General features: G+C 55.9%; 1 protein-coding gene across 1 annotated transcript; it reads right to left on the reverse strand.

Moving 5' to 3' along the window:
• Positions 1-1,267: 1,267 nt before the first annotated feature.
• On the reverse strand, positions 1,268-16,084 carry NCSTN (nicastrin). The gene is made up of 17 exons (XM_047092866.1): positions 15,977-16,084; positions 14,406-14,510; positions 10,665-10,788; positions 9,899-10,020; positions 9,330-9,475; positions 8,482-8,632; positions 8,105-8,214; positions 7,694-7,846; positions 6,894-6,998; positions 6,651-6,728; positions 5,768-5,940; positions 4,328-4,430; positions 4,098-4,193; positions 3,707-3,794; positions 3,287-3,441; positions 2,842-3,054; positions 1,268-2,037 (listed from the first exon to the last, which is right to left on the reverse strand). The coding sequence occupies exons 1-17, from the start codon at positions 16,059-16,061 to the stop codon at positions 1,915-1,917; spliced, it is 2,130 nt and encodes a 709-aa protein (XP_046948822.1). The 5' UTR covers positions 16,062-16,084; the 3' UTR covers positions 1,268-1,914.
• Between the last annotated feature and the right edge of the window lie 115 nt (positions 16,085-16,199).

Here is a 16,199-nt window from a genome sequence, read left to right on the forward strand (position 1 = left end):
GGAAGACAAGCTGGTGTTGAGGAGACCCGAGTAGGGAAGGCCCCACGGCTGGCACCGGCGCCCACCCCCCTAGCCCCCCCCAGTCCCCCCCAGCCCCCCCCCCCGCGCCTGGTACCCGGCCACTTCCCCGCTTCCCGAAGCTGCCAGCAGGACGAGGGAGCTCGCTGCCCTGTCCGCCGGGAGGCCCTGTTGGCCGAGGGAGGCGCGGAGTCAGCCCAGCACGGTGGCAGCTGTGCCCGCCTCCCGCCAGCGCCGCGTGCGGGCCGGGAGGGGTGCGGGGGGGGGGGAGGGGAGCAGGGTTCATTTCCACATCCCGGCCCCCCAGACGTGCCCCCCTGAGGGAACCCAGAGAGAAACCTGGAGCAAATCGCCTCCTCGGCGGGTTGTGGCGGGACGCGGGAAGGTAAGGGGCCCGGAGCTGGTCCTTCCCGGCTCATCTGTCTCGTGGGCGGCAGGGCCGCGGGGAGGGGAGAGGGCTGGCCTCCAGCGCCACTCCTGAGGGGTCTTCCCTTCCAGTGACTCAGCTGCGGCCTTCATTTAGCTGTGCGGCTACGCCCCGGAACTCTGCTCCATGAAGACCCAGGGCGCTAGGGTATTCCCAGAGCCAAGGTTCTCTTTCTAGGAGTCCAAAGCCACCTTCGCTTCCGTCTGCAAAATGCCCACCAGCAACAGAAGGCCCAAACTGCTCGGCAGGCCGCCACAGGCCCTCCGTGACCCAGCCCCAGCCCCCTCTCCTGCAGCACCCCGAATGACTTACCGTTCCCAAACGTGGCCCGTGCCTTCAAGGCCCTGTGCTTCCACAGCTGAACTCCACAGCCTGCAACCCAGATGCCCCCTCCTCTGAGCAGCCTTCCCGGATGCCTCCCCCAGTGCCCGGAGTCCTTCTGTGCGTTACCGGAGCACTCCTGAGATGCCGCACGTGATCACCCCGGATTGCACCGGTGTCTCCCCTCACCCCAACTGCCAGCCACTCAGGGTTGGGACTGCGTCCCCTAAATTTCTGCAGCCCAGCCAGTGTCTCAGAGTGAACAAAGAAACGTCTGTCGAATGGAAAGTGGGAGGGTCAACGATGCTAACGCGGTTCTTACGAGGGGGAAACTGGGGTTCCAAGGCTCCATGGGAGCCCCGCTTTGAGGGGTTCCACTGTTTCTGACAGAGCCGCACTCCTTGGGCCGCTGGAGACCCGGAGGGAGCACGTGGTAACAATTCCATGACTTCCAGTCTGAGGTCACCGAGCAAGAGGGCACGGAAGAATGACACATACAGGTCATGAGGGATAGTCTTTTAATGAAACTTGCTATTTATATATTTACACACACACACACACACACACACACACGCACACACGGAAAAAGAAAACAAAAAAAATAGGTATTACAGCTTAATAAAATCACAGCTAGCACTGAGGGCTGGAGGTGACCCGGCAGCACACCCTCCCCGAGGTGCCGTCTACGGGTCTGGAGACAGGACAGCAGGAGGGAGACAGATCGCCTGGCCTGCACCTCGGGGCTTCCTTGTGGTTTGTTCCTGGCATTCAGCCTTTGTGTCCTTCCTGGTCGGGAAAGTTGGGACTGGGGTGGGGTGGGGAGTAGGGGGCAGTCTAGGGCAGGATGAGAAGGGAAGAGGGACCCTGAAGAAGGGTAAATTAGGGCAGGCAGTCAGGAGTCAAACAGGAGCGAGAAGCTTCCATTTGCCCTCCTGGGATCTGGCAGGGGTGAGGAAGGGGAGACAGGCAGGGGGAGCTGGAGAGGAGAGGGAACTTGTTTCTCTCTCTTCGGGGCAGTTCTACTTGTTCATGTTAATTCCAGTCTAAGCAGGCCCAGAGAGGTTCCAGTGACACGCTAGTGGCTTACGTCCCCGTGGGACAAGTGGCCTAGGATGTGAACCGTAGAGCGGGCAGGAGTTGGGCTCCTCTCAGTAAGACACGGCTCCTGGCTCCCGAGGGGTGATGAAAAGGACGTCGGCCTTGGCGTTGATGCAGTAGGTGACGACGAGAGAGAAGACGAGGATGCCGAAGCCCACCATCAGGGTGATGAACTGCGGGAGGCGTGGGCAGGGAGGGAGGGAGACGCTGTCAGAGCCCAGCGTGGTTCTGGATCACCGCCTGGGGCTGGGAGCCAGGACCTCGGGATCCCAGAGCTGGCTCCAGGCACCGAGTGCTGAGCAATCACAGACGACGTCTTCCCGACTGGAAGACGGAGTGGCTCCGTTCGAAAAGAGGAGTATCCCTGTTCTTCCTCTACTTTGTATTACTAAGATTTTAAGTATCTTTTTTTAAAAAAATTTACTTGAGAGAGAGAGAGAGAGAGAGAGAGAGAGAATCCCAAGCAGGCTCCATGCTGTCAGCACAGAGCCCAACACGGGGCTCGAACTCACAGGATCGTGGGATCGTGACCTGAGCTGAGACCAAGAGTCAGACGTTTAACCTACTGAGCCACCCCGGAGCCCCTAGACTTTCAGCATCTTGAAGTTAAGATCCATGACTTTGGTGGCAACTCTCCGGTGGCAACTATGACATACTGGTGATGGGGACTCAATAAACCGTGGCGCCCGTGCACACCCTAGTGCCAGCAGCTGGAAATCCCAGCTGGGAGGGGAGCTGTGGGGACGCTGCAGGGTGAGGAGCTCCTCCGGGGGGGCCCTCCTCCTGGCGGGAGCCCACCTCCGGCGTGAACACACACTCACTCTGTCGGTGAAGACAGACTTCGCGATGGGGCGTGCGGTGGACAGGGGACAGAGCGGCAGTAGGTTTTTGTGGCAAATGGGAGACGGAAGCAGGTAAGAGGTAAGAGGCAACACAAAGAGGGCAGGGCGGTCTCTGGCATGCCCCTCCCGGCTCACCTCCAGCTCTCTGCTGGCTACCAGAAATATGCGGGCCCGGATGTCTTTCCAGCGGCTCTCAGTCCATGTGGAGTATTCAGTAGAGCCCCACTGCCTCAGTTCAAAGGCAGGGGACAGGGCCCTGGCCAGTCGCGCCGTGGAACGCACACAGCGGGGCAGCCGGTCCGTCTCGTTGGAGTTCAGAGGGCCCTGAACCCACGCGTACTCATACAGCTGCAACGGAAGACCGGCCACAGGGCGGGGCTGAGGCGATCCTCTCTCACCCCGGCCACGCTGTGCTTCTGCCCAGGCTCCTGCCCTCCAACACTCAAGTTCAAGGGGCCGCGTCCCTCTGCCTTTGCATCCCAACTCCTTGGGTCCAACTGGGTCTAGGATGCTGTCCAACTTCCCCCGGGGGTACGGGGCCCTCGGGGCACCTTCGACACCCACTCCCACTCCCACTCACATCCTTGTTTTCACTGGGGACTTTACTTGGATCCTGGCACTGCTCTCGGGGGAGGTCGACCACCTGGCCAGTCAGATTCGCCAAGGCATACTGTACCACGTAGGTGGTGTTGGTGGGGCTGGAGACGGCGATGTAATGCTGAAGAGGCCCGTCACCTGAGTGGAGAGCACAGGGAAGGGAGAGTTTGGAGGGTGGAAGGTGGAAGGTGGGTGCGGGTGGGAGGGGAAGGAAGAGCCCGAGGTTGACGGGAGCCAGAGAAGAGAAGGGAACGGATCCCACACGTATCAGGGGAAAGAAAGGAAAACAGGGGAGAAGGAAAGGAAAGGAGAAGGAAAAAAAAAAGCAGAGATTAAACCAAGCTGATGACTTTTTCCGTCTCTTGCCTTGGCTAAGGGTGCCATTCCCCCAGCGCGTGCTTACCCAAGTAGGACCTCAGGTCCTGCCTGAGGATGGACTGGAACCAGGAGTTGTTGGCCCTGACCAGGAACCCATAGAGCAGGCGAGTGACCTAGGATCGGGACAGCGAGAGTCAACAAGCCCGTGACCCGGAGTCAAGCAGAGCTCTCAGTGGAGACCCTGTCGCAGGGCGGGAGCCGGGTCGGCCGGGGACTTTGGGGCTGGGGACGCAGAGGCTGGCTCACAAGGATGCCGGAGGCCCACTCGGGAGCACCCTGGAGCAGCGGGAAGCCCCGCTGGCACGCGCTGGCATGCTGGGCTCCCAGGTTCGGGAGAAGGGGTTAAGTGCAGTGCAGACGGGACGGCCTGCCGCGTGCGCAGAGCCGGAGAGGAGGCGGGCCCCACTTGCCCTTACCGTTTGGGGATCGGCCTGAATGGTGTCACTGAAGTTGGTTCCTCCTGCCAGCTGGTACAGGGCACGTCCCAGCACCGTGGCCACATCCGCCAGGGCCTGTGGCAGGCGGGAAGGGGGGGCTGAACGGCCCACCTCTTCTACCCTCTACAAGAGGGTCTAACCACCTAGAAGACGTCCTAACCATCTTCGCCGTGTTCCCCACGCTCCCGGCCAACCCGGGCGAGTGCTACCTTGGCAGTGTCCGTCACAAAGTTGAGGTCCTCTTCGGGGCTCTGCCACTCGGGGTAGCTCACGTTAATGTTCTCCGCTGTGTCGTAAATGCTCTGGTAATAGCTGCCGGGAGAGCGGGCATGAGCCTCGGCCACACTCAGCCAGGGCCCTGCCCCGGTCCTCCCTCACAGGCCCTTCGTGTAGGAGCCTGGCGTGTCTTTTCATCATCCGGGGGGAAGGAACAGAAAATGAGGGTCCCATACTGAAGAGGGTGTGGAGAGGCAGAGCAGTGAAATACAAGGACCTTCCGGAGAGACAAGGTAGAAGAGGCAGATGAGATCAGAAGGCAGGAGACTCCCTTCCTGGGAGGTCTTCAAACAGAAGAGACACTTCCCCAGAGTTTGGGCTGGAGACGGCTGAGAGGACTTTTGGGGAGCACGCCCCACATCACCAGAGGTTGGATGACGGTTCCAATGAACGTGAACATTGAGGGTGCCTGGGGGCCGAGGGGGATGAACGGGTCTTTCCCAGACACACGACACTGCCCTGGGTCCAAACACTGTATGCTCCCTGGGGAGCCCCGTGAAGGCAGAGCTTAGAAGAGAAGCTTAGAGGAGAGCTCCCAGCCTTCAGCACCAACAGATGCCGGCCCCACATAGAATCAAGGCCAAATGTGTGCAAATGAGGACTATCCCTTCACCCCGAAGCGATGCCGGGGTCAGACATGGTGCAGACGGCTGACCTCAGGTGCTAGAAGTGTCCCTGCCCTAAATGAGCAAGAAGATGCTCCTTGGCTGGGGTAGGAGAGCCAGAGCATAAGCAGTGTTACTCAGAAACCCATTTGGCCTCATGGAAGAGGGGAGGGAAGCTGGGAACCTAGCAATCTGGCCAGAGTAAGAAGTCCCATTAGCCCAGGGCTTAAGTTAGGGGCTCTTTGGGGTTAGAGAGGTGACTAACAGAGAGAGAGGTGACTAACAGAGCCTCACCCCGTATCTCTGGAGTCCCCTCAGCACAGGGGACGCTTTTACCCCAAAGGCAAGAACACGTTACATTTCAGAGTGTGAGTGCTGTCTGCGTCCCGCTCGGCACCCTTGGGCAGGCCCCAGACCCGGCCAGCTGGCTGTCCTCAGGGCGCTCCTGTTGGGGATGCTGCCCTCTGCTGGCAGCCCCAAGGACCCAGGCCTCGGGAGAGCTGGGGGAGGCGGACCAAGCACGGAAAGGCTGAGGGGGCCCGTGTTCTAAGATGACATCAAGTCACACGAGGCGACCGGCTTAGGTGCGAACAGGTCACTGAGCAAAGAACACAAATTGACCTGAGATTTGGAGGGGTGCTGTGGGGAGAGGGGAGAGGGGAGAGTGGTGATCTTTCCTGACACAGGAGACACTCCCCCCTCCGGACCCCAGACCACAGGACAGATTCTCTGGGAGAAGGAAGAGGGTGTGGGCTCGGTGGCTCTTACTGGTTATGGAAGACAGCAGAGTGGTCAGCAAGGACGACACCAGAGATGTTCCGAGCCCGAAGAAACCTCTGCAGAGAAGACGGCGGGAGGGGCTGGGACTGGTTCGGCCTCCGGAGGACCACAGCAGGGACGCCGGCCCCGCTCTTCTCCAGGGTGCTCAGGAGGGCCTCCACCTGGGGGGGGGGGGGGAGGGGTAGCTCAGGGGAGGCTGCGGACAGGGAAGCCGGACGCATCTTCTAGGCCCACGACGCTCCGCCAAGTCCCCAGCTCGTGGTGCTGCCCCCGGCCCTCCTGCACCCCAACTCCTCAAGCCTTTCAGGATCCAGGCTCTGAATGTCCTGCAACTCCAGCTGTGTCATCCTCACTAGACACTTGATTTCCTACTCTGGCCGAACTGGAGGAACAAGTAATGACGCCAAACTACACCAAGTGCCACCCAGGAGCCCAGGGCGGGGAGGGCGCTGACACTGGAGTGGCAGGAACCCCATGAGAAAAACAGGCCCAAAGCTGGACCCTGAGAGGAGGCTCTTGAACAAGTAGTGAGGAGCCTGGAGGACGGTTTGGGTAGAGGGTCCGACACAGCCAGGAACCGAGCAGGGCAGCCCGGACAACCGGGCAGCAGAGAGGGAGGGGCCGGCCACTCCCGGGCCCTCTGCGGGGCATGGAGGCGGGGAACCGCCCACCCCAGGGAACCGGGGCCACGAGCTGCGCTCACGGTGCTTCCTGCGGAGCTGCAACAGCCACACTGTTCATCCTTGAGCTGGTACCCCGCCTGAGGTCCTGTCTCACAGGCCCTGGGGGGTGGCGGGGGTCAGGCCCGGGTGAGGGGTGCCCACATCCTGAGCCGTTGAAACAGAGTGAGGCGGAAAGATGCTCAGATTACCTGATTGTGTACAGATTCATTTTTCTGGGACATGGGGTCTGTGTGCATCCAGAGCTCTAGAGAATTCCTTAAGGCCACCTGGGGGAGGATGAAGAAGCAACACTTGGCTGCCCGCGGGGGCCCGTGCCCCGAGACCAGAGGAAGGAGGAAGGTCAGAGAAAAGTCAGGGAAGGGGCAGTGGCAAGGAGGACAACGAACAGCGGAGGAGGAGGCGGGAGGGGGAGGAGGGCACACGCAGCACACCTGTCCCAGCTCCACGAACGAGTCAATGTTCTCTAACTGCACAGGAAACTTGCCCTTCTCCATGTCGTACACCATCCTGGAGCTGCCGATGTAGTCAAACGTCTCCTGACGGCGAAGACGGGCGGGAAAGGGAACAGAGATTCCCAAGGGTCGGGGCAGGCTCAGTCTCCGGAGGCCAGATCACCAGGGCTCAAGGCACGAAGGCTACGGTCTCGTGTCACCGCAAGTGCTGGCCGGCTTACGCAGTCACGTGACCTCACCCGCCTCCCTGCCCGGCCTCCCAGCTGTGACTATTCCTCACGTGTGTGCATCACAGGACTTCTCGAGCCCAGAAATGGGGAGAGCAGCCTCGGTAAAGGCCCGAGGCGAACATCAGCTGTTATGTGCCTGCTTCCTGCCTCTCCCTCCCCTCCGCCGACGCAGCCGCGGCTGCCCTCCCCTTATTCCAAGGCCAGGCTGTGGGGGCAGTGGGGGGAGGGGGCAGGAGCCTCAGGGCTCTTGGGTGGAAGTGGCAGTGAAAGAGTCCAGAGAATAAAAGCAAAAGGCTGCCTCCCAGAGATCGCATCAGCGGGGGGAGCGAGGGGGCGGGCAGCACACTGATTCCGATTCCAGGCCAGGGTGTGAAAGCTTCCTAAGATGTGTGACTCTGGGGGGAGACACGTGGAGACACCTCCAGAAGCTCTTTGCTGAATGACAACTCAGGTCAAGTGCCCAGATCGTCCCCAAACGATAGCCACTCTCACATTTACCCTCCCTGCTGTCCTGCCCCTCCCCGCCTACCCCAGCAGAAGAGCCCCTACCCCTTGGAAGAAGACAAACATGACATTGCGGGGAAGGGTCAGCGCATCAGGTGCCTTCTGCAAAGCTTCAGCGGCAGCCAGCTGGGTGACGAAGGAGGCGACGGCACTTTCAGCCCCTGGGGCCACGTTCCAGAAAAAGGAACGACTGTCCAGCTGGGTACAGTGGAAAAGGCAGGGGAGGCAGGCTTTGAAAATGGCAATTAGGACCGGGCCCCAGGCTCCCTCTCCTATTCCGGCCAAGGGAATGTGTGTGTCCTGGGACAATGGCCATACGAGGGGGCCCCAGGGCCCAGACCCCTCTTCCCTGGAGGCTCCCCAGCATAGCGACTCTGAAACGTGATCCGCCCGCAAGAGGCCCCCCAGCCCTTTTGGCGCCAGCCCTGTCCACCCTGACCACGGGCCCGCACTCACCCGGGTGGCAGCGACCACAACCCTGTCATCAGGCTCTAATGCCCCAGATATATTTATAGGCTTAAGCATGCTCCACACGTTGTAGTCGGACAGGGGGTCACAGACGATTTCTGAGCAGGACAGAGTGAGAGAGCGACAGAAGTTAGGGAGAAGCCACAGAGAAGGCCTGGAGACGCCTCTGACTGCTGCCCCGTGGACCCTGTCAATCATTTCCTGCCTCCACTGCTTTAAGTTGGTTTCTCTGCCCTGTCCACTGCAGGGACAAGCGGCCTCAACTGTTCGGAATTGTTCCCGCCTCTCTCGCCCCGTGCTCCCTGCCTGAGCTCCCCCCCTTCCCAGGTCCCCAGCACAGCAGCCGGGCCTCGGGTCTGTCCTACCTGGGTTGATGCTGAAGGTGCTCTGGATGGAGCTGCGCCGCATACAGGTGACAGTGCTGATGACAGCGTGCATGTGGGAGAAGAGCTGCATGGCGCACAGCGGGAAGGTGGGTGCTGAGCCGTTGGGGCTCAGGTTGTGATCGCGATAGCACTAGGAGGGGAGACGGGCCCCACTGAGGCAGCTCGCGTGGAATCCCTCCCATGCTTCCCAGGAGGGCCCGGCCCCACCCCGACGCTCGCTCGTCAGTCCCTGAGCTATAGTACAAAGCCAGGATGTGTAAGGTCCGAGAGAAAACCTCACCAAGAGATGCAAAGGGGCACAGACTCAATGACTGAGTTGGGGCGGACGGAGTGTCCCCATCCCAAACAGCCTGGCCCAAGTTCCCAACGTGATTAGCTGTCAACTGTGCTGAACCAAATATCAAAAATCAAATTCAAGACAGCATGGACATCAACTCACCATGTAACTTTGGAACAAATCTAACTGCTCTACAGGTCAAAACAAAGAAGCTAGGCCAGAATTAAAGATTATTGTAACTCAGAACATTCAGAAGCCTCTGAGCTGAATCTCTCGCAGTTCCCAGTCTGATGACTTTTTCCCACACTCGGGGTTCCTAACCAGGGCACACCTTATTTCAGATCAAGTAGAGTTTATGTTCTCTTCCAGCCCAACAGCCATCAATGCTGGAAGAAGAGGCAGGAGAGAAATGGGAAGGGAAAGGCGAGAAAAGTAAACGTATTGGCTTTTCTTGGAGCATCTACCATGCAGAGGTGCCCTGGTGGACGAGCCCTCCAGGCGGGCGGAGCTCCTACGAGATTTCTCTTTGCTAGGAGCTGGCAGCCGTTACCTGCTTGATGACCTTGGTTTCATTTTCATCTTCAAGAAGGAAGATGGGGAAGCTAAAGTCTTCATAAGCCAGGCCGTCGCCTAGGGGGTTCCACGGGATTTCTCTGCAGTGAGCAAATTCTGGCCCATACGAGTTGGAGTAAATGCCTGAAGGGGAGGATGGGGGACCGGCTGTTGGGACACTAAGCATTCAGGGCCTGAGTGAGGGAGGAAGGCTAGGATGTCGTAGGGTTGGGACCAAGAGCTCCAAAGGAAAGGGGGACTCAAGGAAGCAAGCATCAACCTGTCACCACCTACGGGGAAACAGACACTGGTATCAGGGTGTCCTGGGCTGGCTGGTTAGGGATCGGGGCCTATGACAGAAAAGGAGGATGGAGGGAAGTGGACGAAGGGGAAGCAGCAGAGGAAGCGATGAATGGCAAAGACAAAGAAACACTGTCTTCTGTTTGGGAGTCAGCTGTTCACACCACACACAGACAGACGCATCCCTCCAGCCCTCCAAAGACACGAGACTGAAGCACCAGTGAGCTCTGCGTGACGGGAGGTCCCCTGATCCTCCGGGGCTCTTACCAAACCCATCATTGGGACACTGCACACTAGGAGAGGAGCCCGACGCAGGCCTGGGTTTGGCCAAGGACACTGCAAGGCCAGCAATCCGGCTGGTTGTCCCCTTCAGCTTCTCCATCAGACTCCTGGGACAGGGAGGGAGTGCCATGGAGGAAGACTGGGAAGGTTACCCCCTGGCCCAGTATCTTGCCCCCAGGGATGGAAACAAATGGGAAACTAACGGAATCCAAACCTTTGACTCCTTGTTGAACACACGCGGTGTGTTGACTCTACTCCTAAAGAAGTGAACCCCCCCCCACCCCAACTGTTAACTCGTTTCTTGCCTCTTTTCTGTCTCTAACTCCTTTTTTTTCTTTCTTTTTCTTTCTTTTTTTTTTAAGTAAGCTCTACACCCAATGTGGGGCCTGAACTCACAACCCAGAGATCAAGAGTAGCATACTCTATCCGCTGAGCTAGCCAGGGGCCCCTGCTGTCTCTAACTCCTAAGTGAGGACTATGACCCAACCTGAGCTTCGGCTTCATCTCATCTACCCTGTCCCTGAGTGCCCCTATGGGCCCTCCCTCCTGCCTGGGGTCTTTACTCACTGGACCCTATTTGTAAGGTCACCCAGACGACCCCTCTGATGGGGCAGGTTTTCTTCCGAGACTCACTCTCGCCTCCTGCCCTGATCGGACCAGGGCAGCCAAGCGAACCTTTATACACAAGTGTGGGGATGGCCCCCCAGATCTTCCCGGCTGTGGCTTCCCTGAAGGCACACGCAGTTCTTACCTGGTGAAGAGCTCGCCCTCCAGCAGAACCACATACGGGGGGTTGGGGCCGTCAGTCAGCACCCACTGCAGGTCCCTTTCTTTCTCCACCACGTGGAGGATCCCTGTGTCCCCGCTAACGGAAGCTGCCAGGACAGAATGGGCTCAGATTAAAGCTCCCGCAGTTGACGACTCTGCCTCTGCCTCACTGATTCTGCAGATCACTTATCTCCCAAACATGGCGCCAGACACTGGGTTAACGCAGCCACCTCCAGACTTAGGCTTGAGCTGAAGAGCTGACTCCCCCAGCTCCACCTGAAGGCGACCAGCAGGGACTGGAGGACGAGACAGCCCGAGAAGTCTACTCACTTGCTAAATCTCAGAAAGGTCATACAATCATTCTCTCACCCTCTTCCCTCAACCTCATTTAGCCACATGTACACATTTCCAGAAGAGGAGACAGCATGGTTTTCAAACCTGTATTTTCTCCAGGAAATGGCAGGCTTTAGATCTCTGGCTCAGAGTTCTAGCACTGAATCTTCCCGTGTGAAGACATATGTGCAGACTCCCTTGACCTGAGGACAATTCCTGGGTCTCCGTTCCTTTGCCCTATTTGGGAATGACTTTACTTGCTTTTAGCCTGTTTTAGGCAGGGTTACTCAAGAACTTTGAGATCTCTAGAAGAGAGCTTCCCAACTGATGGGTCTTGATGGGTCAGGGACGAGCTGATATTGACCCCCCTCATTTCTGAGGACCGAGGGCCTCCAGAGACCCTAGGCTGGTCACTCCCAGCCAGGAGCAGACTGACCCAGTACCCGAAGATGCCCTACAAACACCATACGTCTCCATATATGCCAGGATGCCATACAAATACTATTTTCTGTATCTCACGAACGACAAAGATTGGGCAGCGCTGCGGTAAAGGATGGGTAATCCATCGTCCAGAATGCCTTGAATTCTATGCAGCAGTGCCTGTCGTGTCCCTCGTGATCCACGTGGAGACATCCTACCATCTCCCCACGAGCCTTCTCGCCAGTGAAAATTCCTACCATGTATGAAAAGTCGCATATTGTTTTAGAGCAATAGTTCTCGACCCTAGTTGAATCACTGTGGAGTTTTAAAAAATACAGACGCTTGGGCCTTATCTCAGACCTACTAAATTAAAGTCTCTGAAGGTGAGGCCCAGGTACGTGTACTTTCAAAACTTGCCACATGATTCTTTATTATACCTAGCCAGTCGTGAAAACTACAGCTCTAGATCAAGGCACTGAAATATTTATAATTTGCACAAGACAAGGAAAGACCTTAAGCACTTCCAGACTGCCGGCCAGGTAGAAGTTTTCTTCTGTGGGATTTGGCAAAATCGAGACACAGACCCAAGTCCCCAACATTCAACTATGTCTTCCACGTGGTGAGTACCCAACAAGTTCATGTGGATGGTGATAACAATAAACTTTAGAGGAATATCAGGACCTGGAATAACCGTAATAAAGACTTAGCTACCACCAGCAGTTCTAAGTCTGACAAAAGGCAACAGTCCTTGGCGTAGAAAACCCGGAAAAAGGAAAAGCTGTTCTGACAAACAAAATATATACAGCTTCAGCTCCAAGGAGGACAGGGAAAAGATAAGCCAGGACACTGGAATGAAACACCTGGATTCTAATCTGGATTCCAACTGGTGACTGTATAGTCCAGAGTAACTTGCTTACTTTTTCTGGGCCTTCCATGAAGAGAAACTTTTTCACCCTTATTCATCTCATACCTTGGAGAGAGATTTAAAAAGGAAGGAAAGGAAAGGAACCAACAGATAACCCTCTTTGAACACTTTAAAAGGGGCCAATGGGTGCCTGGGTGGCTCAGCCGGTAGAGCACGTGACTCTTAATCTCTGGGTTGTAGGTCTGAGCCCCACATTGGGTGTGGAGATTGCTTAAAAATAAGATCTTTAGAATAAAATAAAGTAAAAGCAAATGAGCCCATAGAAACAGAGCAGTATAATCAGAAAACCAAGCCAAATCTTTCTCTCCTTACGTTTACCATACTAGCAGGCCTAATTAAAGAGGGTGTAGCTTGCTCGGGACGGGCAAATACGAAGCAAGACTTAGAAATAAGCCGAAAAGGAGACGAGCTCCTAATGAGGAAGTGGCCAGAGTCCAGCCCCTCCCCTCTCCTTTCTGTGCTGGCACTTGGCTCACTCCTAGAGGCTACTGCTTTGCTTCCCACAGGGCTGCTCTCAGAACACGAAGCCGACTGACTCAGTCCCACAGAGGGCATCTTAGGAGCACACCTCCAGGAAGACAGGGTCCTAGCGTTTTGGCACGAAGAGTGGAGCTCCGGCAAGACCAGCAGTCTGATCTCAGCCCACACTTGGACCTGGCTCCCTTCTACGCACAAACCCCGTTGGAGAACGGAGTCCGAAAATTTCACTGGGAACCGTTTGGAACCAGTTAGCCTACCTCCAGCAGGGACACGGCACGGTGGACACAGAGCGCGGCTCAGGGAAGGCCGGGCAGGAAACGAGTTAACTGCCACATTAATCAGGTCCTTCACTTCGCAGCGTCTGTGTCCGCCTACCAAACTAGGAGGTTTCAGGCAATCACGCAGGACTCCTGAGACCGTAGTACTTACTCAGCGTCATCAATAAATGTAGGAGACAGTCTGACTTTCAGCTTTGTGCAGGTACGTTCTAACCATTTTTATAGGTGTTTACTGAAATTCAGAAGTGACCGATATGGTGACGAAGAAGCCATGATCTGACTCTAAGTTTCCTGCTTACCGCAGAACTACATTCGGACAGAGCAATTATTCACAGGACAAAACATGAAGAAGGGAGGCTATGTAGCAGAGGAACTGGGGTTCGGCCTTCACATCTCTGCTCTTTCTACTTCCATAGTTTTATAACCATACTGTCATGGTACCCTGTTTTGGGACACATTTACAAAGCGCAGAGACGAATCCAAATGCTTCACTATTCCTCCTGCAACTATCTGGCTTTCTCAATGCCTTCCCTTCAAATAGACTACTGCCTTAAAGAAGTCCACTTTGGTTCCAAAAAGATGGTTCAGGTGACGATGGACTCATAGACTATGAGACTCCTTTCTCCTTAGAAAACAGTACAGTTTTCTACTTTAACTAGTGGATGCTAAGTGTCGTGACTTAGAACCTGAACCATGGGGCTCAATTCCTAGCCTCATCACTTAATAGCCTGATGATCTTGGGAAAGTTACTCAACTTCTTGCAGTCTCCATTTTGTCATTTGTAAAATGGGGACAATAAGAGAATCTACTTCATGGGGCTGTTGTGATGGTTCAATGAGATGCACATGCACGAGGCTCAAGTAAGCACCACTTACTAAGCATTAGCTCCTATTAATTATCTTGCCCGGTTTGACAAATGGCTCTCTGTCACCTCCTACCCACACAGCCTAATTTGTGTGCTGAGACTCCCAAGCAGGACTTGGATCTTGAGATCTAAGGCACAGATTGAAGTATCATTGGCCACAGGGGTGCCTAGGTGTCTCAGTCAGTTAAGCATCTGACTTCGGCTCAGGTCATCACCTCACGGCTCGTAAGTTCGGGCCCTGCATCGGGCTCTGTGCTGATGGCTCAGAGCCTGGAGCCTGCTTCAGATTCTATGTGTCCCTCTCTGTCTGCCCCTCCCATGCTCATGCTCTGTCTCTTTCTGTCTCTCAAAAATAAATAAACGTTAAAAAAAAAAAAAAAAGAAATATCACTGGCCACAACACAAATCCCAGCCTCAACTCACATTGGCAGCCAATCTGATGAGTGGCGTTGAGCAGACGGACACAAGGAGCTGTTTTATTTAAGGAGATGTAGATCTTCCTCTCCACTGAGTTTCCCCTGCACAAACCTGCTCAGAAGACAAAAAGTGTTAGAAGAAGAGAGGCATTGGCACTATCAAGTCCTTACCTCACCGTATGGCTTGGGTATATCATACTTTCTAAAAAATTTTTTTAATCTTTATTTATTTTTGAGAGAGAGAGAGAGAGAGAGAGAGAGACAGAACGTGAGCAGGGGAGGAACAGAGAGAGAAGGAGACACAGAATCTGAAGCAGGCTCCAGGCTCTGAGCTGTCAGCATAGAGCTCGACACAGGGCTCGAACCCACAAACTGCGAGATCATGACCTGAGCCGAAGTTGGACCCTTAACCGACTGAGCCACCCAGGCGCCCCTGGGTATATCATACTTTCTAAAGTGGGATTAATGTCCATCCTTCTCACTTTCTGGACACATTACTGGATCAGATGAATGCGCCCAGCTATGTGCCCCAGAAAGTTATTACAAATTCCAATCAGAACAGCTGATATTGAAGCTAAAAGAAAGAAAACTTCATTTCCTAAAGGAAAAGGCACGTAACCTCAGATGTCCCAGTTTCTGGTTGCACGGGTGAGCATACTTCTGCTTTCTACCTTGCATGTGCATGTACCTTGCACCCTCGTTAATGAAAGGGTGCCAGTCTAAGAATATAGATTACGATAAAACATCGTTGAGACATTTTTCCAGGAATCTGAACAGAATTGGGAGAAACCTTATGCCACAGATCTGTCAATTAATCCACAGGTCGTTTGTGTGTGGCTACAGTGTGGGGCGACTATAATTTCTCCTCTGGGGAATCTCTAAAGATAATATGAATTCGAGGGGAGGTATGGTCATAGTTACATACAGGCACGTTCGCATTTTAGGGCTTGTCCAACTACAAAGACCTATGCCAGGACATACATGCGTGTAAGCAAACGTTTCTGCACGCTGTAAATGCCTGAAGTTTCTTGAATCACTATTCCACGGTCTAAACAGTTAAGAGGACCCATACCCTACCTTTGTCTCACTTCACTGATAAGACAAACTGAGGCAAAACACAGGGACACCGGTCGATGGTGGAATCAACAGAGGAGGGAATGAGGAATCCACTTAGTGAAGCACCGCCCTGCACCCACAGAACGAGGCCGCTTTTGTCTCCGACTAAACGCACTGGGAAGAGGCTGAACTGACACCTGTCCTTTCCGACAGGGGGTGGGGTGGCTCCGGCCGTGGGGAAAACGAGGCAGGCGGACAGTCAGGCTGGAAGTCCGGGAAGAGGCCCGGAGGAGGAAATGGGGCGACACGACGTGCCGCGGGGTAGAAGGGGCCCTCAAATCAAATCCAGGCAAAGAAGTGGGGGGGGGGGGACTTCTGTCGTGGGAACGAAAGAGAAAGGATTTACAGGGTGGGGGCACAGAGCAGCAGAGGGGCCAGAAGGGGGGACGGCGGCGCTCGCGGCCCGGCCGGTCCCGACGGCTCTCCTAACACACCGGAGCTCACGCGCGGGGGAGGCCTCACCTGCCAGCAGGACGCAGAAAGACAGAAGGCGAAGAAGACTCCGACTGCCCGGGTCGGCCACAGAGCCGCCCCCAGCCGTGGCCATCTTGCCTCTCGGCTGAGCGGAAGCCTCCCCTCCCCTCCAGCCCGGCAGTGGCTTCTCTAGGCCAACGCTGGTGCCGTCTCTGTGGTCCGGAGCTCCCGGGACCGGAAGTTCGTGCCCGCGGAGCTTCCGGGAGCCGCG

The sequence above is a fragment of the Lynx rufus genome, unplaced genomic scaffold, assembly GCF_022079265.1.
Source record: "Lynx rufus isolate CCGP_SWC_20201006 ecotype Redwood Valley unplaced genomic scaffold, mLynRuf1.p SCAF_31, whole genome shotgun sequence".
Lineage (NCBI taxonomy): Eukaryota > Metazoa > Chordata > Mammalia > Carnivora > Felidae > Lynx > Lynx rufus.

Bases quoted from the DNA above. Each gene is read 5' to 3' on its own strand.
- NCSTN (XM_047092866.1), bottom strand. From the start codon at position 16,061: ATGGCCACGGCTGGGGGCGGCTCTGTGGCCGACCCGGGCAGTCGGAGT. The intron at 3,795-4,097 runs GTAAGGGCAAGT...TCCCGATCCTAG, and splicing joins TTCAGGCCGATCCCCAAACG to GTCACTCGCCTGCTCTATGG. The intron at 2,038-2,841 runs GTGAGCCGGGAG...CGCCTCCCGCAG, and splicing joins TAGCCAGCAGAGAGCTGGAG to TTCATCACCCTGATGGTGGG.